This window comes from Microtus oregoni, unplaced genomic scaffold, assembly GCF_018167655.1.
Source record: "Microtus oregoni isolate MIOR12 unplaced genomic scaffold, Mior012 000020F_ref0000438, whole genome shotgun sequence".
Classification (NCBI taxonomy): Eukaryota; Metazoa; Chordata; class Mammalia; order Rodentia; family Cricetidae; genus Microtus; species Microtus oregoni.
The window spans coordinates 15,823,283-15,849,131 of record NW_024543079.1 but is presented as its reverse complement, the minus strand read 5'-3'; the positions used below and the strand labels follow the sequence as shown (position 1 = coordinate 15,849,131).

Below are 25,849 nucleotides of genomic sequence, written 5' to 3'. Positions count from 1 at the left end.
GGTTCCTATTTCTTATTATAGCTTCGTAGGTTTGAACCTTGACCATGTTTTAGTGAGGTTGGTCACTGGAGCCCAGAGTGGCAGATATTTGTAGGGTAGGTGTACCCACATAGCTGTGAACCCTCCCTACTGTTAACTTGGTCATGGACATGAACAAATCAGACACGGTGCCTCAACCAGATTATCCTCTGGGTAAACAGAGGTGACCGGAAACTTTCTATGGACAGCCAGGTGATGTGACTGTGGCCTAGGGATGCTTGTCCAATTTGAGATTCAAGCACAGGCTTGTTGGTTGGCTACTTTCCTGGTGAGTACTCAGAGGACAGCCTTCAGAGCCACTTGGAGGGGGCTGTAGAGAGAGGAGGGAAGACACGGTATGCCAGGTTTGGGTCCTAAAGGCAAACATTAAGACTACTACCAATGCCTTCTTTCCCTTGCTTTGTCTTTCTGAGACAGCAAAAGTATGTGGATTATATGATGCGTGAGTTCCAGGGCAAGGAGGAGATGAGGAAGAGCCAGTACCGCCTGCGCTTCCACCTTCCCATGACCGTCATCCCCCTGTAAGAGCCTCTTCCCTGCCGCTGGGTGTGATGGAAAAGTGCTGGTGCTGCCCTCCAGGGAGCCCCTCCTCAGTCCATGAGTCACCGGCCCAACCAAAGTGCTGGCTGGCCTCTTGTCTTTCCAGCTTGTCTTTCACAATCTGTAGGTGGTCATGATGGTAAAGGTAGGTGGCTTGTCCCCCTTTCACAGATAAGAAAGTCAAGGCTCAGAGAGGCCAGCCTAATGCCTTGCCCAGGCTGTTCTATGCTTTCTTCCCCACCTTTCCTGCACACTGCAGTTTCTCTTGTTACCCTATATTACCAGTGTTGTGTGAGTCTGGCAATTTCATCCTCGGAGCCACGGATGGCTCACATATGTGCAGCTAGGATTCTCCTGTGAGGTGACAGGGAGGACTCTGGCCAAGCTGTAGAGGTCTTGCTGACCCTCAGGAGAGGGGGGTGGCTAGAACTTAGTGGCTCTGACTTGTCTCTGCCTGACCTGCTACTCACTCTGCTTGTGGCCCCTCTACCCATGCTATCCACTGGATCTTGGCCTTGGAGGACTTCTCTAGCAGATGAGCCACAAGAGAAGACCATACAACTTTATTTAGTACAAGTTTTACATCTTCATGGGGACCTTCATAGGGAAGTGAAAGTGCTAGAAGCTGTATATCCTGGGTGTTGGTGTGCTAGGTTTGAGGAAGAGTGGAAAGTCATGGGGCAACTGCTTATTTGATTTCTGAGATGGATCTTATGTACCCCAGTTTGGCTTCCAACTCAGCATGTAGCTTGACCTTTTGATCCTCCTACCTCTGACTGCTGAGTGCTTAGATTATAGGTATGCATCTAGTTTTATGCAGTGCTGGGGATCAGATCCAGGGTTTCATGCTTACTAGCCAAGCACTCATTCAACTGAGTGCCTCAGGGAAATTGGATTAAAATAGGGAGGAGTCGGTGTAATAACTGGAGGAGACTTGGCCCGCCTGTCCATGCCCATTCTTCTCTGTGTCCTTGACTTTTCAGAAGTTGTAGCTGTCTATGGAGGTGTGGAACCAGTACTAGGTGCTAGAGGCAGGAGGATCATAAATTCAGGGTCCGTTTCAGCTACATGATGAGTTGGAGACTGGACTAGTATACAGGACACATTGTTTCAGAAGAAAAAAACAAAAGAAGATAAGACTGCTCCCACCTGGGATCTTATGGTGGCAACATACTACTTCTCAAATGCATTTAGCTGAAAATATTTAATAGTCCAAAGTGCCATGCTTTGGGTGGAGTGTCTCAAATTTCATCAACCTCTTCCTTTCCTGTGGTCTTGTCTCCCCTTTTGAAGTTCCTCCAACACCCTAAGGACAAGGGGTAGTTTGTTGGCTTGCAGTGGTTCTCAACCTTCCTGATGCACGACCCTTTAATACAGTTCCTCATGTTGTGTGATCCCTAACCATGAAATTATTTTCGTTACTACTGCATAACTGTTATTTTTCTACTATTATGAATCATGTAAACACAGATATACAGGATGTCTGTGACCCTTGTGAAAGGATTGTTGATCCCCAAATTGATTGCAACCCACAGGTTGAGAACCATTGGCTTAGAACATGCCCCTCTGCCACCAGGGTCCTTGAACTGGGCTGCCTAGGACCCTTTCTCCTTTCCTGGATCCACCCTGGGTTGGAGCACCAGCAGCCTTGGCTGTGTGGCAGGGCACCAGCTCCTGTGGAGCAGTTTGGTGAGCCACATTTGTATCTGGTGAGAGCAAGCTGTAGGTGGGCCTGTTCTCAGAGAGCCACACCTGATGCAGGCTGTGGAGGAGCACGACCTAGAGGTTGTCTCTGCCTCGGCAGCCTAGAGCTTTAGTGAAGAGGGCAGTTTAATGGAGATCATAGAAGAGTAGCTTGTAAAACATTCTGATTGGGAGTTAATTGAGGAGTAGCCAATTAAATATGAATAACAAGAGATTTTATAACTGTAATTTTGACATGAACACTTGGCTTGATGTAGCTTCTCCTTTGCTGGTTTTTATTTCTTTAGATCTCAAGAATGTTTAAAATCTGGGACACTAAATTCCAGGAAGCTTTTTCCCTTATTTGCTCTAATTTATTTCCACAGCTTGCAACTCAAGAGGGATCTGATCTGGTGGAGAAAGTAGCCAGAATAGCCAAACACTGTTTAGTTAATTATTTTTAAAAATCTTTTTGTTTTGTTTTTTTTGAGATAGGTTTTTTTCTGTAGCTTTGGAATTTGCCCTGGAACTAGCTCTTGTAGACCAGGCTGGCCTTGAACTCATGGAGATCTGCCTGTCTCTGACTCCTGAGTGCTGGAATTAAAGGCATGCGCCACCAGTGCCTGACTAGTTAATTTTATGAGAGGGGGACTCTAAAAGTCGGTTCACAATTACTGAGTCTGCCATTACCGAGTCTGGATTGAGCACATACCCAAAACAGCACCCTCTTTGATCCCTTCACTGTCCAGAAAGAGAGAGGCACAGTCACTACACTGATGAGGAAACAGACCTCCCCAAGATGCTATTCCCAGGGCAGTGTTAACCAAAGGCCTTAAATCTCTATTCCCCACAGTCTTTGGTCCTGATAGAAAGGGCAGAGTTGAAGTAATGGAGAGAGAGAGAGAGAGAGAGAGAGAGAGAGAGAGACAGAGAGACAGAGAGAAAGACAGAGAGACAGAGACAGAGAGACAGAGACAGAGAGACAGAGAGAGACAGAGAGAGATAGCTGGGAATGTTGATCACCTAGAAATAAACTGATGGCAGGAGACAGGGAGACTTATAGCTAGACATACATGTCCCTGCTCCTCTGTGGAACTGCCTCATGTCAGCTCATACCTACTTTCAAGCTTTGGAAAAGGCTCTGGAGGAGGAATGAAAGCTCTAGGCATTTAGTTCTAGGATGCAACTCCCTGTAAGTGATGTGACCTGTCCCAACCTACCATGATCCCAGATGGGCAGATGCATGGGGAAGTGTGAGCCTTAATAGCCAGAGAGCTGACTTTGTTGACACTGGGGCAACCACTGGCAAGTAGCACGGAGGCTTCCTGGGATGGGTGTGGGGTAACAGCTTGCTAAGCCGGGTCTGCCCAGGACTGAGCTGTGCTCAGTGTCCTGGCTGTGAGGAGTTGGGTGCACAGGGCCCAACTCCTCATTACCCTTTGTTGTACTCTTCTCTTCACCCCAGAGCATGGTAGCAATGGTTAGGAAGTGTCATTTCTCAGGTTTCTGTCGTAAGTTATACCCTGCTCGCCATCTGTGGGCTGTTTCTCCCGTGAAAGAAGTTCTGGAGATCTCCACTCTCCATTTCTGCTCTCCTACTACAAAGTGAGGGACCTGCCTGGTTATTTCTAGGGATCAGCTTTGGATTCTATCTCATACCATATCAGAGTTGGTTATTTTTCTGGATGGAACCCAGGACCTCACATATACTAGGCAAGTACTCTACCACTGCACCACACCCTATCCTGCACTGGATCTAGTTGAAGTCTACTTAGAGAAGGGACAGAGTCCCATGTCCTCTGGAGCCTCCTACAGTTTCTTGGGGTGTGTGTGTGTGTGTGGGGGGGTACACATGCATACTGGTGTGGCTGTCCCCACTGGCCTTTGGCCTGCCTCTTCTGTGACTCTTGGTTCACATGCATACTGGTGTGGCTGTCCCCACTGGCCTTGGGCCTGCCTCTTCTGTGACTCTCAGTTCATGCAGACACTTTCTGAGTTATATGTTTGTTTCTTGCCATTTGTAGGCACCATGGGAGCGAGATTGTGAAAGTGGCGTTTATAGTCCAACGGTTCAAAAAGATGGGGTGTTTCATGACTGTTACCAAAGACGGGATCTTGCAGTTCTGGACCGAGACTTTCTCAATAATGCACTCCTTTAGGGTGAGTCGGGTATTCACGGGGTTGGTGGAGAGCCTCTGTTGTGGCACCCTGGGTGGATTTGGCTTTGGCACTTATTATCTGAGCAGCCTAGCTTTGAAGTCACAGGACTTGAGTTAACATTATGACTCAACTACTGGAGCCTACACTTGTCTCCTACTAAGCAGAACACTGCTTGGATGTCTATTAGGCACCTACAAAGCAGTTTGTCCAGGGACTGTGTCCCTGGAATCCCCATCTCAGTGAGTGTTATCCTCCAGCCTCTGTGCCAGTGCCTGGCCTTCTCTCCTTGCTCTGTCATACCCACACTGTCTGTAAGTCCTGCTGATAGAAACCTTTATCTGATCCAGGCAAGAAATTATGGTATTTGGGCTCTGGGGTCCAACTACCAGGGTTAGAGTCTCAACTATACCACCCAACAGCTGTGGCATGCTGGCCGAGCTATCTCTGATTCCTGGTATGTACTCCTCTTGGAGTAGTAGCCCCTCTCAGGATTGGGGGAGTACTTAATGGTATGGGTCATGGATCATGCTGGAGCATGTCAGGCATTCAGCAAGCACAGATGAATAGAAACCAACATCATCATGAGCTTTCTGCTATCAGCTCATGGCCTAGTGTAGTAAGGGATGACATAGTCAGACAAATCAGCTATGCACTTGGTGCTGCCAGACTAGTGGAGGATCCGGCAACAAACAAAGACCTACCCTCCAGGGCTCCCTAGCAAGGCTATGGAGAGCACTGTCAGCAGTGTGAAGGGTTTTATGCCTCTGTAGTCACATAGTGCTTTTATACTTGCAGCATGGATCAGCCCTTATGAGAGGAGAGACCTGTGTGTGTGTGTGTGTGTGTGCTCACATCTGCATTCCTGAGTCTGTGGTATCTGGCATACTCTGCCTCCCTTTCTCCACATGTGTGTGGATTAAGGTGTTGGTAGCCTGATCTCTGACAGTGACTGCTCTAGGGCCACCTCAGGGGTCAGAGCTTGGGAGGCTGACAAGACAGAGGAGGCCTTCCTGAGAAGTCTTGAGAGTTCTGGAAGTTCTTCCTGAAGGAGCTGGTTTGGGTTAAATTGTGGACCTCTCAGGACCATCAGCCAGGACCCACTGGGGACTCACTGTCATGCAAATAGGAGGCTTTGGAGGTAGGCTTGGCCTTAAGTCCTTGGGGTCATGAAGATGGGTGACTATTAGAACCATTTTACAGATGAGGAATTTAGCCAAGGCCCTGTTTTTAGAGCTGACATGAGGCATGCCAGGACTGTGCTTGTTCCCAGGGCCTTGTGTGACAGGAAAGGTCCCTGTGCCTCTGCACTCTGGTAGCAATCGTCCAGTCTGAGTCTCTGTTTTTCTTCTGCCAGCTCACCCAGATCCAGCAGTCCTCCCACCAGAAGATTTGGGTTGTCGACATGGTATATATACACAACATGAACCTTATTGCAGTTGCCTCCACTGAGCTGAAGATAGGTGAGTCCCTGGGGCTCTCCAGGCCTGCCCTTAGCTTTTAGCGAGTGAGATTTGCACTTGGGACAGACTTGTTGGCTGAGCAACTGTGAGCTTGAATGGGAGTCTTTTGGGAAATGTTGGGTAGCAAGGGCCTGCCAAATGTTGTGTGCTGTAAAAGGCACTGGGTGTTGGTCGTTTGTGTTGGTGGTTTCTTTGTAGACAGATGTACTCAGTGAATGCTCAATGTTTACAAGTATTGAACAGTTCTAATTATAGATCACAGCCCACGCCAATCTCTCCAGCTTGATTCTACCCTTGTGTCTTGCTGCCTCTAGCCCAGGCCCACCTTTAGTTGTCAATGGGATAGCACTGAAGCCTCCTCTTGCTTAGCACACGTCCTCTGAAGGTCACTATGGTAGCCACAAATGGACTTTTGAAATGTCTTCCTGCAGAAAACCTTCACAAAGCACAGACTGGGGGAGGAACCTTAGTGTGACCCGTGAGGCAAGAAAGAGCTGGCCCTACTGCCTGTAGGTTTCCTTGGACCGGACCCTCCTCCTGTTGTGCTGAGAATGCTGTAACCTTCTCTTGCCATCTCTAATGGGTACCGTGGGTCAATTTGTGTGCTCCACCTTCTCCCCCACACCCCCGCCCCCCAGAGCTTCTACTCTTCCTTTGATCCAGAGACCCTTCCATGACCACACCTAGTCCAAGTCAGGTGCCTCTCAAAAAAATCCCTGTCAAGCCCTTTGGAGTGATCTTATGCTTGTCAGCTAGAGTCCCTGGTGTAGCTCAGGCAGTGGGGACAGATGGCGTCTGCTTCACTCACCAAGCGCTCAGTGCTTGGTGCCACCTAGAGGCTTGGTAGTACTGGGTAGGTGGATAGATGGGTAAAGGGTCCAACTAGTCATGTGTCTAAGATCATGAAGGAGAGGACTTCATGTGTGTCCCCATGGTCCATGGTGCAGAACTAGACAGGAGGCTGGAGAGCAGCAGTTCTGAAACTGCCCAGGTTTCAACTCTGGTCCTGACACTCAGCAGGTGTGTGACTTTGAGCAGCTACTTTACCTGTGAGGGCCTTAGTCTACCCAGAGGAAAAACAGGGTCAGTGCTCTATATCTCTAGGTGAGTGTGGGTTAGTGATTGGATATGGGAGGTGCTTGGTATACATTAGCCAATGCTGTCCTTATCAGGAGGACAGACTGTGACGCAGCCAGCAAAACAGCGAGGGTGTGAGCAGGTAGGAGCTCTCCCTTCACCCGCAGTCCTGAGAGCCTGATCCCAGCTCCTCATACCATTGAGCTCTGCTGACTGAACTGACATGGTAGGCCGTCAGCACGAACCTTGACCTATGTGACTTGGACAGTTAGCCCTGCTCTGTGACCCATAACCCAACCCTTCTGGGATGGCCGGGCCTGTAGGAAGCAGACACTTAAGGGCCTGTCATTCAAATGTGGGAGACTGCTCCTCAGCCTGAGTGATTTGCGGCCAGAGCTGCCAGAAGGAGCCAGGCTTCCTAAGTCAGTAGCAGCTGTGTGTCAGGGCCCCATGGAAGGCTCTTGGGCAGGATGGAAGTAATGTTTCAGAAGATCAGTCTGGCAGGCTGGTTCCAGACACTGAGGGATGGGTGAGCCTGCACAAAGCCACCCTACATCTGTTCTTCATATGCACCTGCATGCCGTGAACTCTCCTGGTACCAGCTCTGATCTGCTTGGGTTCCCAGCTCTAGCCCTGATGAGGGTGGTGAGTGATGGGGAGCAGATCTCTGTTTCCGTTGGCTTCAAACACCTCCAGGGACACACACATGGACGGGCCACTGGAAGCCCCAGGGGCCACATTCCCCAGGGCTTGGGATTTGTCCCTTCATTGTGCATCACAGCCAGTCTCTCAGCGAAGCAGACCCTGGGTACTGTGTCAGAGGCTGAGGAGCCCACAGGTGCCATGTGAAACACGCTCCCTGTCCTCGCACAGCTCTTAGGCCAGGCAGCTCCTGCAGTCAAAGAAAACAGGTGGGGAGGGAGATTGACAGGCAGCCAGCCAGATGGGAGAGTACCAGTGGGCCTAGCTGAAGAGGTGGAAGCCTTTCTAAGAAGGGGTCATGGAGCTGGTCTGGAAGAGTTCTGAGTGTATTCAAGGTGGACAAAGCAGGGAGAGGCAGGACCCAGAAGTGCATGAGGTTGATGCATCTAGAGAGATAAGAAACTGGCATGCTTGGAGCCTAGTGGCCGGACAGGGGCCACAGACCAGGCAGGAGGAGGCATAGAGGTGCTCTTCCAGATAGACAAGATACACTACACTGTGCAGGGTCTGATCCTACAGGACTTCACAGGTTAGGTCTACACTAGGCTTTTGTTCTGGCTGCAGTAGGGGCTGGAGGGCAATTTGTAGCTTGGTGAGTGGCTGTGCTTGGGTCTACTGTTTTTGGCTGCTGTGGGGGTGGACTACAGGTCCAGAGAGGTGGCAGGGAGTGCTGGGAGGCTGTTTGCCACCAGAGCCACGGCTCTCAGCTCTGTGTGTTACTCTTTTCTCTTCCAGAGTTCTTTGATATCAGTAACCACAAATGTGTTCAGGCCTTCACCTTTATTGACCTGGATAGCTGTGTCATGGTCATGGACTATTGGTAAGTCTCACAGGAACTGAGATAGGGTCTTGGGAGCTACCACATCACTAGGAAGGGGGCTGAGACCCTAGAGCACCTGGGGAGCTGGCTCTGACCTTATTGCCATATTGTTCCTCATTGCTTTTCTTGGGTCTTGCTCAGTCACCCCACTCTTAGAGTCCTCCTTATTCTTCTCCGCCTCCCCCTTCTTACCCTGCCCACCACTCAATGCTGGCAAAGGCCTGCCCTGTGGCACCAAGGTCTCTGGGAAGTAAAAGTGGTCAACACAGAGCCTGATTACTGGTCTATGCTTGACTGCTGGCCAGAGGCCCAGAGCAAGGCTGGAAGTCTGTTGGAACTGTCCTTGTCCCTAAGGTGGACAGGGGTAGCAGGGTAGAAGGCTCCACAGTGAAGGGTTAATACCCTAACAGCCTCAAACAGCCTGGGAAACTCTATTCAGGAAGATTGGATACCCTGATAATATCAGAGATAGAACTGGGCAATTAGTCAGAAGGAGGGAGGTCAGTGGCCAGGGGTCAACATGTTATTAGGACCTCCCAGGAGAACTTCTGGGAGGATGCCAGAGTGATAAGAACTCCTTTATGGGCCTGGGAAAGCAGCATATAGATCTGTAGTCAAAAACCTTCCTACCCAAAAGTCCCCTTTTCTACCTTATAAAACCCAAAGTCCCTGGTGCCCTGGCACATAGCTACTACTCTCATGGTGGAGAGGCTGCTCTTGGTTGTTCTCCTTCTCTAGAGGTCAGTCTCCTCTTTATTTTCACATCAGCTCCATCAATCCCAATCTGACACAGCACATTCTATCTTCATCTTCCCCAGGTCCGACTATCGCCAAGGTGTGTTCTGCTATGGGGACACCAAGGGCAACGTCGTCATCTTCATGTCTGACAATGTGGCTGGTGGGCTGTTCAACCCACACATCCTTCCCCGGACCTCCAAATGGGGTAGCTAAAAGACACGAGAATGGGCTGAGGCCTGGGGAGTGGGTAGCCATGGGTGCTAAGTTGGCCCCCAACTCTGAGGCATTCTTACTTCCCTGTCTCCCCACTCTGAGCATCTGGTGAGGAGGTGCCCTGCCTACTGGATGAGGTAGAGCTGTGTGACAGGAAAGGCCAGAGGGTCCAAGGTGAGGGACAGTCTTTTGAGGTGAGGACCAAAGACTGCAGATTTTCCTCCGCTCAGGGAGAGTGAAGTGCTTGGCTGTGGCCCTGGGATGTGTCCCTTATCCTCTGAGGTTCAGGATAAGCGACCCTATCTGATGACTGTGAGGGCTTCTGTTCTTCCTGGTTTTGAGCTATCTTTGGATGCGTGAGAATAGATTGGCAAGGTCATAAGGTGGGCTGTGGCGGAACCTAGGGGACCACCCGGCTTGGCAGCAGCATGAATAACTGCACCCGGCATCAGTGAGCAGCTGTACCCTGAGCTCTTGATGCATCATCTCCTGTCACCACCCCCTGCTAGGGGGGACTTGTTACTGCCCATTAAGAGGTTTAGTGAGCTGAAGCTACTCGTATATGCCCCGAGGCTGGGGAGTGTGACTGAGGTCTTAAGCCAAGCTGCCCATCCAGAGTCTCCAGTTCCCACCACGTGCTGGGATGTGTCCTAAATTGACCCAGGAAGTCAGTTTAAGTTAGAGCTTCTTTGACAAAGGGTATAAGGTCAGCAGAGGCCATGGACCTGGGGCTTCCTGAGAGACTCATGGTGATGGATCAGATCCAGGATGGAACCTTAGGTGTGGTGCTGGACCCTGGGGCCCTGCCTGCAGGGAAACTGACCTCCTTTCTATCCAGGATGCCAGAGCAGCCCTTGCTGGGACGTCTAGCTATGGAGGTCTCCAAGGGTTCCCAGGCATTGGCAAGGACCCCTACTAAGCTGGCTTGATGATGTTCTGGAAGGGTTGTGTGTATGTGTGTGCACATGTGTGTGTGTGCTGGGGATTGAACCCAGAGCCTTGAGTGTGTCAGACAAGCTTTGTAGCACTGAGCTACATTTCCAGCTAGCACGCTATTTTGTCCTTGTCCCATCAGTCCCTGGTGACTGCCCCACCCTGGTCATGTTTGTGTCATGGTGGTCTCTGTGATGAGTGGTGAATGAAACAAGGCAGGGGATTAGTGGGTGTGAGTCCTTCAGGGCCACCCACTAGACGGAAGCCTGGGAGCAAATATGAAGAGATGGTGGGATGCAAGAGGGGATGGACAAAGCTAAGGAGTATGTACCTAGCTCTGGGTGATCTGAAGTCAGTTGCTTAACCCTTCTGAGCCTCAGTCTCCTATTCAAATGGAGACAGGGACAATCGTGCTGAATTTTTGGCTCTGCTATAAGATGCTTGGAATGAGGGAGCGTTAGGTACGTAGAAGTGCTTAGAGACTGTGTCTTTCTACCCTCCTGGGACCTCAGAGTCTAGTGGGAAAGACATACAGTAGACACTGTTGTGCTGCAATTTCCCCATTAACATGCCATCTGACTCAGGACTTCCTTTGCATGTGTGTGTTCATGTATATATGTGAATATGTATTTTATGGATGCTTATGTACATGTGAACATGTGTGTGGAGGCCAGAGGCCAACAACAGGCATCATTCCGCAGGAACTGTCCACCTGGTGTTTTGACACAGGGTCTCTTAGTAGGACCTGGGACTCACCAAGCTCCAGCTTTGGGAACAAGTTATCTCCTCAGCCTGAGGGCTTTTATTTTCTTTTTTGCAAGTTTCCTTTTACCCCCTGAACAGACTGCCCCCCCCCCCACAGTGTTTTTCTTCCATGAGTCCTGGGAGTTTCTGACTTCCTTCCATGACCAGCTCCCGACCCTACTACGGGCATCACATGGCATGACAGAATCATCATCCGCCTCTATCAGTTTGCTCCCCCTGGGCGCTCATTACAAGGGCAGGACAGTGGGTGTGGGCAGTACCTAGCATGCAGGAGTTGCTTGCTCATGCTGCATACTTGCACCCTGTACTTCTTGGGACTTTTGCTTTCTGACCAAGGAGGCTGTGTGTCTTGAGGCATGATGGCAAGCCCCCAGTGCATCACTTTTCAGAGTGAATACAGCCTGAAGTCTCCGTTCATTCTCTGGAACGCACGAATGGGGAGCCTTCTTGTTGGATGGCAGCACATGGGAGTGCATAGCCCCTGGAAGCTGGTCACTGTTGTACTCTGGGCTTGCAGGGCCATGCTGGGCAGCAGGGAAACAGACGGAAGCTCTGTCAAGCTCATGAAGTCACATGAGGCTCCAATGAGTGGCTGTCTGGTTGGTGTTCTGGGAAGCATGGATGCACAATGTGAAAATGTCCTCTAAGCTGGCAGAGGAGAGGTTGCTAATGTGTGGAGTCTGTTTCCCTGCCAGATAACCGGATCCATATTTCCTTGTGGAAACTCCTAAATGAGAAGTCCCCTCTGTATAGGATCTTCCGAATGAAGGTAAGTGTGTCTTTCCTTAGCCTGCCATTATCCACATACGTGCTCTACTCAAAAACCAATGTCAGCTCAGCCTCAGCTCCTGGGGGCTTGGCCTCTGAGGACAGAGTGCAGGAAGCTGCTGTATCCCATCCACGTCTTGAACAGCTCCTGATACAGGTTCCTAAGGCTAGCCCCGTCTTTCTCACAGCCTCCTTGGCTTCTCCAAGTTAGTGAAAACATCAGCTTTATTCTGGACAGTCATTGGCTTTCTGTTTGGTTTCCCTACTTTCCCTTCGCCCCCTCTCTCTCCATGAAGTGCTTGTTCAGTTCAGCAACCAGAGGAAATCTGCTTTAGAATATAGTCATGTTACCCCGGCAGCTTCTCATTATACTTGAAGCAATCTCAAATCTTTGACTTGAGCATGAAATACAAGCTGATAAGCCTCTGGCTTACTCCATTGCTAGTACCCCACTCCCTGCAACCGAGCCAGAGTCTCATGTATTCAAGGCTAGCCTTGGACTTTCTGTGTAGCCAAGTTTGACTTTGAGTTTCTGATCTTCTCGCCTCCACCTTCCAAGTGCTGGCATTACAGGCACATGCCATCACATGCATGGTGGGGATTGAACCCAGGGCTTTGTGCATGCTAGGCCAACATTATCCCAACTGAGCTACATCCCCATGTCCTGCTGCTCTCTCCGTTCTTCTCGTTTGTTGCTGAGACAGGTTCCCTTGCTCACCCGAGAACTCCCCAAACCCTTTCTTACTACAGGGCCTTGACACGTTTCTTGATGCTGCAGAGATCTGTTTGGCTCATCTCTCACCCCTACACTTCAGGTTCTAAGTAGCCTTCCCCGAGTGCCCTGAGGCTGCCTCTGCTGTTAGCCCTGTCCCTGGAAGAGGTTATCACTCCCAACTTTGAATTATCAACCTATTGATCTTGTCCTGTTAGCCTCACGACAGCAACAGCTCCTCAAGGGCAGGGGCTTCGTGGGTTGTGGTCTCTGGAGAGAAAGTCTCCAGCTGTTCCCAAATCAGGGCCCAGTGACTTCTGGTACATTCGTGGAACAGATGAATGAATGAGGCTCTCAGTGCAGATCTGAGCTGGACACATTGTAGAAACAGGCAAGTGACGTCACAGGAAGCAGTACCCACACTACTCCCCCTCTTTTCTTTTTCTCAAGTCTGGATTCAAGATTGTTGTCCTTGAACACCTGACCCTCCCACCTCCATTTCCCAACTGCTGAGATTGCTGCGTGTACCACTGCGCTTGGCTCCTTCCCCTCTTTTCTTCTGTGGTTATCTCATTAGGATGAAGCTTGCCCTTGATGTTACTAAGCATGCCAGGCCTCATTCAGTGCGTTGGCTTAGATACCATTATTGTGACAGACATTAGAGGAAATAGAGACGTTAGACCCCACCCAGGGGCTTGCACGTTTAAGGCATGTTTGATAATCGTATCTGTGTGCCCATCCTTGCTCTTCTTGTCTCCAGAAGGGAAATCTCTAGGCAGGGAGGCTAAGCACAGGTACCAGCCGGGTCCACAGAGAGGATGTGTTAGTTTGCTCTCTGTTGCTGTGATAAAACACTGAACAAAAGCAACTTGGGGAGGAAAGGGTTTCCTTGGCTTACATGTCCCCATCACAGACCACCACTGAGGGAAGTCGGGGTAGGAACTGAAGCACAAGCTGAAGCAGGAACCATGAAGGAGGGCTGCTGGTTCTCCATGGCTTCCTCAGCCTGTTTTCTTATACAGCCCTGCACCATCTACCCAGGGCTGACACCACCCACAGTGGGCTGAACCCTCTCACATCAATCATTAATCAAGAAAACGACCCATAGACATACCTACAGGCTAGTAGGATGGAGGCAACTCTTCAGCTGGGGCTCCCTCTTCCCAGCTGACTCTAGTTTGTGTCACATTGACAAAATCTTGCCAGTCAGCCTGGGCCAGTCCGCCTTCTCTGCCCTCTGGGTGCTATCTCCCTCTTACTGTAGTCCAGGTAGAGAGTGTATTCTGCTCCTCCTGATCCTGGAAGCTATTGTGTTCTGACCAATATAGAGGGTGGCAGTGGGCCCAAAAATGCAGACTTCTTGTAGTGGAGGCAGCCAGTAGAAGACAGACTAGGGCTTAGGCACCCTCGAGTCCAACCTTTCTCCCTGCTTGGAGGAATGACATTATCATGAGCCCAGTCTGTGGCTTCTAAACCTAAGAGACTCTTTGGACATAGGAGTCCAGGTGATGGTAGGTTTGGTGACAGGGATGGGCTAGACACCCTGTTCATGGGACCTGGTTAGGACTATGGGCCACATCATTTTGTCCAAGCTGTGGTCGCTAAGGCAAGGGCCTTAGATTTTGTGATCTTCAGTCCCATTCCACACTGGCCTTGGCTAAGTTCCAGGGGTAGGATATGGTACTCAACTGTCCCTGGGAGGTCTCCTGCTACAGCCATTCTCTCTTCCAGAGTCTCCACCCCAACTGGTGTCAGCAGGTCAGGTTCATCCCCCAGCTGAATGTGGTGGTCTCGTGTTCAGCCACTGAGAGGTCCTCTCTGGTGCTGACAATCCTGCCAGCCAAAGACCTTGAGAAACCCAGGTAAGGAGTACCAGGTAAGCTGGGTGGGCAGCAGGTGTGCCCTGGATAGGTCTGGCTTCCCTCTGCCACATGCAGATAGCCTTAATGAGAGAGGATACACTGCCCTGGGGCTTGTGCTGGGTCCCATAGGCTGACAGTGGTTGTTGACCTAGCACGTGGGCTCTGTGTGTGTGTGGTCTGGGGGACCGAACGTATGCCTTAGTGCACACACGGAGGCCAGAGGTCAGCCTCCAGTGTTGGTCCCCGTCTCCCAGTGTTTGAGACAGGGTCTCTCTGTTGTTGACCACTGTGTCCACCAGACTGACTGGCCTGTGAGTTCCTGAAGGGTCTCCTGGTTTTGTATCATAGCTTGCTATAGAAAGACGGGCTTACAGATGTGTATTACAATGCCCAACTTTCCATGGTGTCTGGGAATTCAAACTCAGGTCATCATGCTTGTGTGGCAAGTCCTCTGCCCCCTGAACTGCCTGCCCAGCTCCAGCAGACCTGCTTTACTGACAAATTTATTAAAAACAAGCAACAAAACCACATCAACCCCAGGCTATGTTAAGTAGGCAGACGAAAGGCTTGTCTTGTCTTTTGTTTCTCTCTGTGTTTTGAAGGGAACAGTGAGGAAGGGTCTCATGTAACTGAAGCTGATCTTGAACTTCTGATCCTCCTGCCTCCACCCTGCAAAGGCTAGGATTACAGGCTTTTGCCACTAGCTGGGATCAAAATACGTTTGTAAATGGAGTAGTGAGAGTGAATGGCTTTACCTCGGGAGCCTCAGTTTCCTCACCCGTGAAGGGTGAAGCCAGTATCTACCCCAGACCTCAGGGAGTCCTTGAGTGGAGAATGTTCTGTGTGGCATGTTCTACCTCACAGTAAAAACAAATGAAAAAAACCAACTCATCGACTGCAAAATAAGTTATTTAGGTGGCAAAAGTTATGTCTTCTCTTCCTACGATAAGCCACAATACAGAAGCAGGACAACCCCCACGAGCGCATGCATTGTTCTTGGAGACAGTTCCAACATGCTTTGTTTCCTTCTTTCTAGGAGTATTTTTTTTTGTTTTTTTTTTTTTGTTTTTTTTTTTTTTGTTTTTCGAGACAGGGTTTCTCTGTGGCTTTGGAGCCTGTCCTGGAACTAGCTCTGTAGACCAGGCTGGTCTCGAACTCACAGAGATCCGCCTGCCTCTGCCTCCCAAGTGCTGGGATTAAAGGCGTGCGCCACCATCGCCCGGCTTCTAGGAGTATTTTATTTCATTGCATTTGATGGCAGGAAGCCAGAGGGTCATCTCACCATGGTCTCGGGAGGCTGCTTCTGATGCCTTGCTCTCCTTTCCCGCCTTCTCTTCCCATTCTCGATGCGCAGGCCCAGAGTTCAGGCACACTGTGCTCCAGGCTCTCTGCTCCTTTCTGCTCACTGTGTTCTCATCTTTCTTTTTTTCTCTCTCTCCATGTTTTTTTTTTTTTTTGATTTTGAGACAAAATCTTGCTGTGTAGCTCAGATTGGCCTTGAACTTGCCATCCTCCTGCTTCTGTCACCCGAGTGCTGGGATTATAGGAATGAACCAACATATCTGGTTTTCTTGTTTGGTTTTACCCCTGTGCCAGGGGACCAAATCCAAGGTCTTGTGCTTGCTAGGCAAATACTCCATCACTGAGCTAAAGCCCAAGCTCTCTCTTGTTTTATTTTTTCTTTATTTCCTTCCTTTTTTTTTTTTATAAATTTGTTTTTGAGTCAGGGTCTCACTGTATAGCCCTAGCTAGTCCAGAACTCATTACATCGGCCAAGCTAGCCTCTAACTTATAGAGATGTGTCTGCTTTCTGAGTGTTGGGATTAAAGGCACGCACCATCATTCTCTGCTCTGCTTTTCTTTTCTCTCTTCCTCCTTCCCTCTCTTTCTCCCTCCTTCCCTCCCTCACTCCCTTCCTTTTTTTTTTTAATTTTTTGAGACAGGGTTTCTCTGTAGCTTTTGGGACCTGTCCTGGAACTTGCTCTGTAGACCAGGCTGGCCTCGAACTCACAGAGATCCGCCTGCCTCTGCCTTCCGAGTGCTGGGATCAAAGGTGTGCGCCACCATCGTCCAGTGCATCTCATTTGCTTAACATTTTTATTTTGAAAAATCTCAAATATATGCATAAGAACATAAAAGAAATCCACAATTCCTTATTGTCACCTGGGCACTAGTTCAAGTACTTAGAATGATGTGTTCTAACCCTCTAGAATCAGAATGCAGATCGTTCAAGTCTAAGGGCCAGGAGAGGTGGGGCCACCATGGAGAAGTCTATCCCAATAGTTCAGGCTATGCATGGTGGTTACCTGAAGGTGGCCACGGGTGGAGGTGGAGAGGCTGGAATATTTAATTTGGGGATAGGTTGGAGGATGTATAACAAGTGTACACACGTGGCTTCTTCTGTGTTGGTGCAGTACCACCTCAGGCCAGGAGGTGGCACTATTGGTTGCCTGCTGGCCTCTGGTACCTGATGTCCTCTTGTGAAGAACTAGGGAAGGTGAAACTTGAGGGGCCACGCCTGACTCCTGTAGAGTCACCCTCAGCCTCTCAGGACCCCTAGGGTCCAGCTTCATTATAGTTGGCCTTACCTGATCTCTTCAGGTGGTTGGTTAAATCAGGAGCAGAGCTGGCAGAGGATTAGGGACTGGGGCTGTTAGAACTGGTATGGAGTGTGTCACTGACCCACCCTGCCTCCCCTCCTTTCTCTTTTCTCATTTCTTCCATTCTTCCATCGACTCTTATCTGAAGTCGTTGTCAGAGCTCACTAGGTCCCCTCTGGCTGCTGTCCCTAGACACAATCATCTGCAGATCTCATCCTTTATAGTCCAGTTCCCCACTACCTTGCTTCTGACCACTTCCGCCAGCCCTATAACCTTGTACTAACTGCTCCCTGGGTCTGAAGCCTTGTCCCTCTCTGCATGCTCTCTTGGGCTGTTGCTAATTCTTCTGTAGGTGTCTGCCTCCCAGCACCCTTCTCAGAGAGGCTGTCCCAAATAAGTCATTCTGTTTCCCTCTGCTAAGCCATCCATTGCTTCCCCTGCAGGCCTCCTCGTAGCTGATCACCGTCCCTCCTGTCCCCATCCATTTCCTTGTTCTTGTGAGACAAGGTCTGTAAGGCGGGGAGCATAGTGGTTCCTGAGTCCTGGTAGGACTGTGCATAGAGGAGTGAGTCAGTCTGAAGTAATTCCTTCTGTCCTCTTGGCGGCCGTTGTTGTAGGACGTTTCTCTCACATAAGTGTGTAGATGGAGACATATGTTTTTTTTTTTAAACATGTATTTGTTATAGGGATGGTGGCCCAATGCTGCACTCATGTGGAGCTCAGAGGACAACTTGCGGGAGTTGATTCTCTCCTGCCATGGAGTGGGTTCCAGGAGTTGAACCCCATTACAAGCTTGGCAGCAAGTGTCATTATCAACTAAGTCCTCTCATTGGCCCACATCTCTGGCTTGCCAGTGGGTGGGATTGTTCTTGAAAATCTAAAGCAAGGCTGGAAGTTAGGAAACAGTTGGGAGGCTGATATGGAAGCGAAGGGGTCCTAAACTGGATGTGGTGTGGTGTGAAGGCCACAGGCCTGGCTAGCGTCCCAGGAAATTTCTAGGCAGGCAGTTCAGTGGCCTGTGTAGGGGACCTGGCATCCCTGGGATCCTGCCTCACCCTTCCTTTTTTCTCTTCCTGGATGTCTTGAGCCATTTCCTGTTGTGCCCACCAGGGCGGAGTCCTCATCCTTCATCCCACAGGTGTGTGTTCTCATCACACCATGGCAACGCCACCCCTAAGGATTGCATGTGGTGGCCTGTGAGATGGCATCTAGCACAGAGTGAGGGCACAGCACCCATGGCTCTGGCCTGCTTTTTTATAGTTTATTTTTAAGGTTTTTCATTTATTTGTATCTTGGCCTGGAGGATACCTGCCTGAAGGTGGTGGGTGTAAAATCACGTTAAGTTTATTCTTGGAACAACACAAAATGCTTTACAAATGCAAAGACTTTTTCATGTTTGGTGTTTTTTTCTTCCTAAAGGGTGGGTGCAACTGATTTGGGCATCTGCTACTTCACTGGGCTATGCTTTGGGTTCTGGGTGAGCATTGGGCAGGCCTGGGGCCTCTCTTCTTCATGGGCAGAGAGATACTGACCCCTCCCCATCAAGCACCTAGCTACTCCCCTCCTGAAGTCCAGTCTGCTGCTCTTAGCCCTGCATCTTCCCCACTTGGCTTTTTGCTCTAGGTTATCAACATTGAATTTAAAAAAAGGAATTCTCTGCTTTGCTTACTGTCCAGACAGGAACTTCCTGGGTAAGTCATCTTTGTGTTCCCCACAAGCAATGCCGGGGTGGGGGCTGCACAGCCTGGGGATGATCAGAGCCAAGGACATGGCTCTGTATAGTCCCAGGCCTCTGGCTTCTTCCACTGCTGAGCTACATCGCTGGGAGGTGGGATGTGACTCAGGCTGTCAGAGATGGACATAGGTAGGAAAGAGAAAGAATGCCAGTGACAGATCGCCATGACCTTCTCCATCTGCTAACTCTGGCTGGAGCCTGAGGCCTGGCCCTGGAAGGAGGTCCCAGTGCAGACCCTGGTAGCTGATAACTCATTTCTTGACCCCAGCAACTGGTGGCTATGACCCCCACATCCGCCTGTGGAACCCACTGGTCTCAAAAAAGCCTGTGTGGCTGATGAAGGGACATCAGACAGCAGTGACTCACCTCCTCGTGAACAGCAAGAATGCCAGCATCCTGATCAGCATCTCCAGGGACAAGGTGTCACCCTCATGGAGCATACCTTTGTCCCCCATCCCTCCAGCTCTGTTCCCCAGGAAAGACACTGACCCTGGGGTGCTAACATAGCTCAACTAGTATTGGGAGGAGTCTGAGACACAGAGGTAATCTTTCTACCCCTGGTCTCACACTTTGCCAAAGGCCCACGGGGGGAGCCCTAAGAGAGTCATTATACAGGTGGCCTGAAGTGGGGGAACAAGTGAAGGTCTGAGGCAGGGTACAGGCTGCCTGTTGTCTTTGCCTTTAGCTTTCTGAGCTTAGACGTCCAGGCAGGACAGAGATTCCCAGGAAAACTGAGGAAGGAGGCCCCGCTCTCCCTACCTCCCTGAGAACAGAGATTATTGGCCATTAGTTTAGCCTCTTGGGAGGGGCTGTGACCTTGCTCATAGGGTGTCCCCAGGGCCTAGGGTGCTGGCTGCTTCTGCAGACCCTCCTGCCTCTTGCCTTTTTCCTACAGAACATTCGCGTGTGGGACCTGCAGGACTATGTCTGCCTCCAGTCCTTCTGTGGGAAGCTCTTCAGCCTGGGCAGTTGCTCCATCACCAGTGCCTACTTCCACAGAGACAGAAGTCTCATCTGTACCACCTACAACGTGAGTGCTGTCCGAGGGACAGGCCCAGCTAACAGGGGCTGTCCTGTGCTGGCCTGGCTCTGGAGTCTGTAAGGCTCTGGTTCTTGAGCTTCCTTGAGAGTAGGTTCTGATTCTAGCCCATGCTTTTCTCCACCACTACTGCTCCTACCCCATCCCCACACATGTGCCCCTCAGACTCCTCTGTCATTCCTCCATGCTCCTTTGGCCCCATCAGTTGTAATCATCAGCTCCAGGAAGACAGGGAGGCCCTGGAGAAAACTGTCAGGGGGAGTGCCTGTGAGCTATGACTTGCCTGGCGCCTTAAGGAAGGCAGGAGGGGAGGACTAACTAGAGCCATGGTGAGACCTGGTACCATATGGGAGCCCAGTGGCAGACAAGTGGCAGGAATCTCTGTTTTGTTGATGGAGTCTGCTCATTTGTTCCTGACTGCCTAGACTCAAAATATCTACATAGAAACTATATTAATTACAATGCTGTTTGGCCAATAGCTTAAGCATCTTTCTAGTTAGCTCTTATATCTTAAAATAACCCATTTCCATTATTTTATATTTTACCATGAGGTTCATGCTTTTACCAGCAAGGTTCTGACACATCAGTCTCCATGGTGGCTACACGGCTTCTCACTGACTCTGACTACTTTCTCCCAACATTCAGTTTAGGTTTCCCGCCTAGCTCTACTCTGTCCTATCACAGGCCAAAGCATCTTCTTTATTCATTAACCAATAAAAACAACACATATGCAGAAAAACTTCCCACATGCGACCACCCTGTCAAGGGACATTGATGTCTTTCTGTGCACATGGCTGTCTCTCTCCTTTGCAGCAGGTTTATGGAGAGAGAGAGAGAGAGAGAGAGAGAGAGAGAGAGAGAGAGAGGAGGACTTACATCTCTGATGGGTGCTGAACTTGCTGTCAGTAGTTTTAAAATTAAACAGATCTTAGAAATTCATTTCCAATCATCCTGGGCATTAGCATAGACTCTCTGGGTGGGGCTATGACAATATTTAACGCCCAGCTTTGTTGGGACCTGAGAGTATATTACTAAGGTAATGTTAATTCAGTAGAAAGTACAAGACCATATGAAAGTGTTAGATTCTAAGGGTTCATGACCACAGGGAAGTCTCCACTGAGCCTGAGGCTGAACTGATCACAGAAGGCTTCCTAAAGGTGATTTTGGTCTTGGAGGTCACAACCTTGGCCCCAAGTCATGTCTTTAACAAGTCAATTAAAAGAGCCAAATTAAAACCAGGCACACACCTTTAATCCCAGCACCCAGGAGGCAGAAGCAGGTGGGTCTCTGAGTTTGAAGCCAACCTGGTCTATAGAGTGGGTTCCAGGACAGCCAAGGCTAGACAAAGAAACCCTATCTCAAAAAACAAAAACAAACAAATAAAAAGTCAAATTGATAGAGGAAATCAGAAAAAGGAGATTTATTCAGTATGGTTACATTGGTAAGAGATACAAAGATTCAGCAAAGTCCTCAGGTCCATCTTTGGGGTCCTGAAGTGAGATTCAAGTTTAAATAGGAGCCAAGGGTGTGCATATCTGAACAGTCCCAGGAAGACTGGCCATTGGCTCATTACTGTCCAGCTTCAGTATCCTCCTGTAAGATAGTCTGGTGTAGAACCATGTGAACTAACATTCTGGGAGCTAAGTAATTCCCCACCCCCACCCCTGGCACCTGTTCTTCTATCAGTGTGAGATCCTGGGGAAATTCCCATTTCTCTGGGTCCACCGTTTCAGCAGTCTCATAGTCAGAGTGGAAGACGCAAGTGTCTCTTCAGAATAGCTTCATGTCTGCCAGGCTGGTTGCAAAGGAGACACCTGAGTGAGACTTCTCAGCTCCTCAGAGGGTGAGAGGACCATGGGTTTGGATCTCAAGGGGATTATTGGCACATGAGGGTTAGGACTCCAAGTCCTGGAAATAGGGCCTTGGAGCAGGGTAAGAGAAGGAATGGAATTCTGAATTTCTGAGGAGCCTCATGGGGGTACAGGATGTCTTGATGTTGGAGGTTTCTCCTCAAGGCCTTAGTCACAGAGGGAGAGCCCATCTGATTGCTCAGCTGTCTGTCCCTCCCCATCCACAGATTGGGATCCTCAGAGGGTACCTGGAATCCCAGGGGCCCATGAAAACAGGGAAGATGACAACTTACAAATCAGACCTGTGTGCTGTCCTCTACAGCAAGATCTTCAAGCAGGTGAGTAGGCAAGGCTGGCCTCGGCAGCAGGGAAGAGTGCCAGTGACATGTCCAGGACCCAGACCTCTCCATGTGCCCGAGTCAGCATTCAAACAGCAGTCAGCTCATGTGGCACTCTGGAAATGATTAGTGCCACCTTTGGTTTAGCCCCGTCTTCACCAAAATGTAGGCCTGAAGTAGCCTGAAGACTGGTTGTCATGGGAGCTGCCTGGACTCCCCATCTGGTCACTAGATTGTTGATCCCTCTGAGTACCCCTGCCTTGCGCTGTCACCCAGGTCAGCTCTTAGCACGGAAACAGATGCTGGTGCAGGTGTCCCTCAAGATTCCCACTCTATGAGCTCCCCCAGAGTACTGTTTTGTGGAAGCTGCATTCTGTGTCTTATGGGAAAGGTACCATAGCCAGTGCCCTCTGGTGCTGAAGGAGATGCTTCTCTGTGGGTAGGGCAGCGCTCTCTGGGGCTGAGGAGATCCTCTCTGTGGGTAGGGCCTCTGGACACAGAGAATGTTTATAAGGAGCATGAACAGAAAGGGCTGCAGGCTCCTGCCCACTCCCAGTGGCATCTCTTGTCTGACCTGGGCAGTGGATAGGGCGGCTGTCTGTGCAGGAGTGGCCTTTGGCCAGAGCTCTCCTCCAGGTCTGGCTCTTAGCACCACTGTCTCAGGTTCTAGCTGGCTTAGGGCTCTTTGGGTTGCAGAACAGCGTTTTATTATTTTTGTTTGTAAGTGCACCCAGCTCTTCTCAGCAGGAATGTGGTTGCCACTCTAAAGCAGCGTCACAGGATGAAGGCAGTGAGAGCACGGCCATGTTGTGTCCTCAGTGCTTCTCTGCAGAGGCACCAGGAGCCTATTGCCTGCTTGGCCTTTTTGCTCCCATTTTGGTACCCACTAAAGGTGCTTTGGCAAGTGCCTTCTCTATACCATAGATTCTCTTCTCTGGAGACAGTGATGAGTGAGTTGGTGCAAACCATGGTTCTCACCTCATGGGAAGAAGAGTTTGTCTGGAGCCAAATATGAATCATGGTGGTCTGGGAACAGGGATTCAGGTTCCCCCAAACTACATGTTCTGATGTTGAAGCAGTTACATGACTTTTTTTCGTCCTGAGACAAAGGACAGCCATACACCAAGGCATTTTCCAAGTCCATTGGTGAGTGGGAAGCTGTTGTCAGATGGCCTTCTCAGCTGTGGGCTGGTGAAAGCTGGTGGTTTGCTGGGCTAACGCAGTCTAAAGGTATTTCCTCAGAGGTCAAAGGGTGCTCTGTCAAGACACAGAGGTGGATTAAGAGGTGAGTGGCTGTTAAGGGAACTAAAGATAGCCCAGGATCACTTGGATCTAGATCTGTAGCCGTCTAACCCTCTATAGTCACCAAGTTCTAACCAGTTGATCAGTGTTGCACAAACTTTACTATATGTGTGACTTTCTTGTCTCTTCTGGGAGCTTGAAATCCCCAGAGAGATTTATGAAAGTGACTCATTTAAAAAGAGTAGTAGCATTTGACACAGAGCCCAGGAAGGTCTATTTTAAGGCATTGCCTGTGCTGCACAGGTTGCCAGGGTGGGGTTGTGGAAGGGAGGGGCGCCATGATATATTTGGGACTGCCCTCCAGTGAGTTGGGGCACCTGTGTGCTCCACTTACAGGTGGTGAGTGGCTGCCTACAGGGCACGGTGAGTGTGTGGGACATCACCACGGGTAAGAAGAGGATGGAGTTCCCTGTGTCTGCTGCCCAGCACAGTGAGCTGACTGCCATGGCCCTGGATGAGTCGGAGCGGTGTCTGCTCACGGGCTTGCGTGATGGCATAATGCAGATGTGGAATTACAACACTGGGGAGTGCCTATTGACCTTTCCCAACAACGACAAAGTGGAGGTCAGTGGGGCCCGTCAGGTGGAGCCAGCAGGTTCCCGGGAGCTCTAGGATGTAGTTTTCTGTGTGTCTAAGAGGCTGCACAGCATGGTGATACTGCATGCCTTCAAACTTGCCTGAGCCCTTGGGCCCTCCTGCATGAAAAAAAGCTAGGCAGTGTCTCTAGGGAGGGTTCCAGAGATGCCAGCTGCATTTAAAATGTGCAAGGACATATTGTTCTTCTGCACCTCCGAGCTTTGGGGTGTGTTTTTAGCGGTGGGTGGGTGTTTGATGCAGAGGCTCCTGTGCTCATTCCTATCTGAAAGTGTATGTGAGGGTACAGTAAAGAAACGGCTGACATGATGGGTCCAGGATATGGTTAAGGGTTTTATTATAAATGTGTGAGAGAGAACAGCCAGGAGCACCGAGTCCGGAGCAGAGAGAGAAAGAAGTGGACTGAACACAGTCTGCAGACTGGACATGGTCAGGGCTAGGGAAGCAGGAGAGAATAGCAGAGATAATGAGGTAGAAAGAGATAGAGCACAGAGCATAGCAGGAGAGTAAGGGAGTAAGAGAAAGAGGATGTCGTGAGGACAGTGGAGGCAGGGGAAAGTTGCTGGGACATAGACAGCGAATGGGTTCTGGGAGGAGGGAAGCCTGGAGCAGCAAGGAGGGCTAGGAAGTGAGCAGAGCATGAACTTTGAAATGGATAACAAGTACTTGAGATACTGGGGGAGCCTGGAGGCAGCATCTGATATGTTGATAGATGCTACAGGTATTCATATTGATCTTCTGCCAGAGGTAAGGGAAATGTCTCTTTTTGGAAGATGGGAAATGGTTTTGCAAGTTCCTGAGGACTTTTGGCTTTTGTCTAACCACCAGAAATCCTCCTGTAGCCCAGGTTAGCTCATTTCTGAACATTTAGACAGCCCGAGACAGAAAGTACTTGCTGGGGCTCTAGAAACAGCCCACGGATATAGCATAGATTGGAGTCAACTGTAAGTGTCACTTTGGAACTTGACCCCCCTTCCTTTAACCTGGGCAGAAGGAGCCAGACATGAGGGTGCTGGAGAGAGCTCAGTTGTGGAAGAGTTTGATCCCCCGTATCCACATAGGAAACTGGGGGTGGCGGCATGGCTTCTAATCCTAATACTGGGCAGGAGGAGATAGGCGGATTCCTGAAGTTTGCTGTCTATCAGACTAGTCTAATGGATGAGCTACAGTTCTCAGTTAGAGAGTCTTTCCCTTCAAACAAAGTGGGTGCTAACTGAGAAACTACAGTGGAGGTTGGTCTGGCCTCCATTTACATACACACACACACACACACACACACACACACACACACACACACGCACATACACAGAACAAGGGGTTGAGTACTGGTCTAGACCTCTCAGCAGTATTTGGACCATAGCCAGGTCACATGTTGCCCAGTAATCTCTTCTGTAAAATGAACATGGGTACCCACATTATCTGCTTCTTTCAGACACATCAGGTTTGATGGTCTCTGGCTCCCTTCAGTTAGGTAATTAGCAGGCACTCTGAAAGCTTGATGTGGCATTGACTCGGAATTCTCGCCTTCACTGAGTTTTGACTTTCTGCTGGGTACATTTAGGAAAGCATCAGGAACCCAAAGGCGTTCTCTCTGAGGAGTTTAGCGCTCTGTTTTCTTTATCTCCAACAGATTAGTGGAATTGTCCACATGAACAAAGTATTCTACGTGACAGGGTGGAGTAAGAGAATCACCAGTTTCACGTGAGCACCAAGTATGAGTGGGAGGCTTTCCTTATTTTGGGCTTTTCTCATCCTAAGCTTTCCCAGCAGCTGCAGTAGCTAGCAGGGCCCCCGTGGTGACCAAGTCATTGCTCCCCCTGTACATCTACCTGTCCATTCACACAGCATGAAGTAAGGTGCCTTCTGCTGGTGATGGTCATGGAAAAAGTGACAGTCTCTGCCCCCATGTAGCTTCTCAT

At 49.9% G+C, this 25,849-nt stretch overlaps 1 protein-coding gene across 1 annotated transcript in view; it reads left to right on the top strand.

Annotated features, from left to right (window-relative positions):
• The window catches only part of Efcab8 (EF-hand calcium binding domain 8), a 59,975-nt gene that overhangs the window by 6,821 nt on the left and 27,305 nt on the right, over window positions 1-25,849 (top strand). Inside the window, exons 4-16 of the mRNA XM_041670760.1 lie at window positions 457-560; window positions 4,287-4,422; window positions 5,777-5,882; window positions 8,397-8,481; window positions 9,300-9,424; window positions 11,826-11,899; window positions 14,342-14,472; window positions 18,696-18,763; window positions 19,076-19,227; window positions 19,703-19,837; window positions 21,924-22,034; window positions 23,673-23,900; window positions 25,561-25,631. Of these exons, the coding sequence (XP_041526694.1) occupies window positions 457-560; window positions 4,287-4,422; window positions 5,777-5,882; window positions 8,397-8,481; window positions 9,300-9,424; window positions 11,826-11,899; window positions 14,342-14,472; window positions 18,696-18,763; window positions 19,076-19,227; window positions 19,703-19,837; window positions 21,924-22,034; window positions 23,673-23,900; window positions 25,561-25,631 (1,526 nt within the window). The remainder of the gene's footprint in view (window positions 1-456; window positions 561-4,286; window positions 4,423-5,776; window positions 5,883-8,396; window positions 8,482-9,299; window positions 9,425-11,825; window positions 11,900-14,341; window positions 14,473-18,695; window positions 18,764-19,075; window positions 19,228-19,702; window positions 19,838-21,923; window positions 22,035-23,672; window positions 23,901-25,560; window positions 25,632-25,849) is intronic.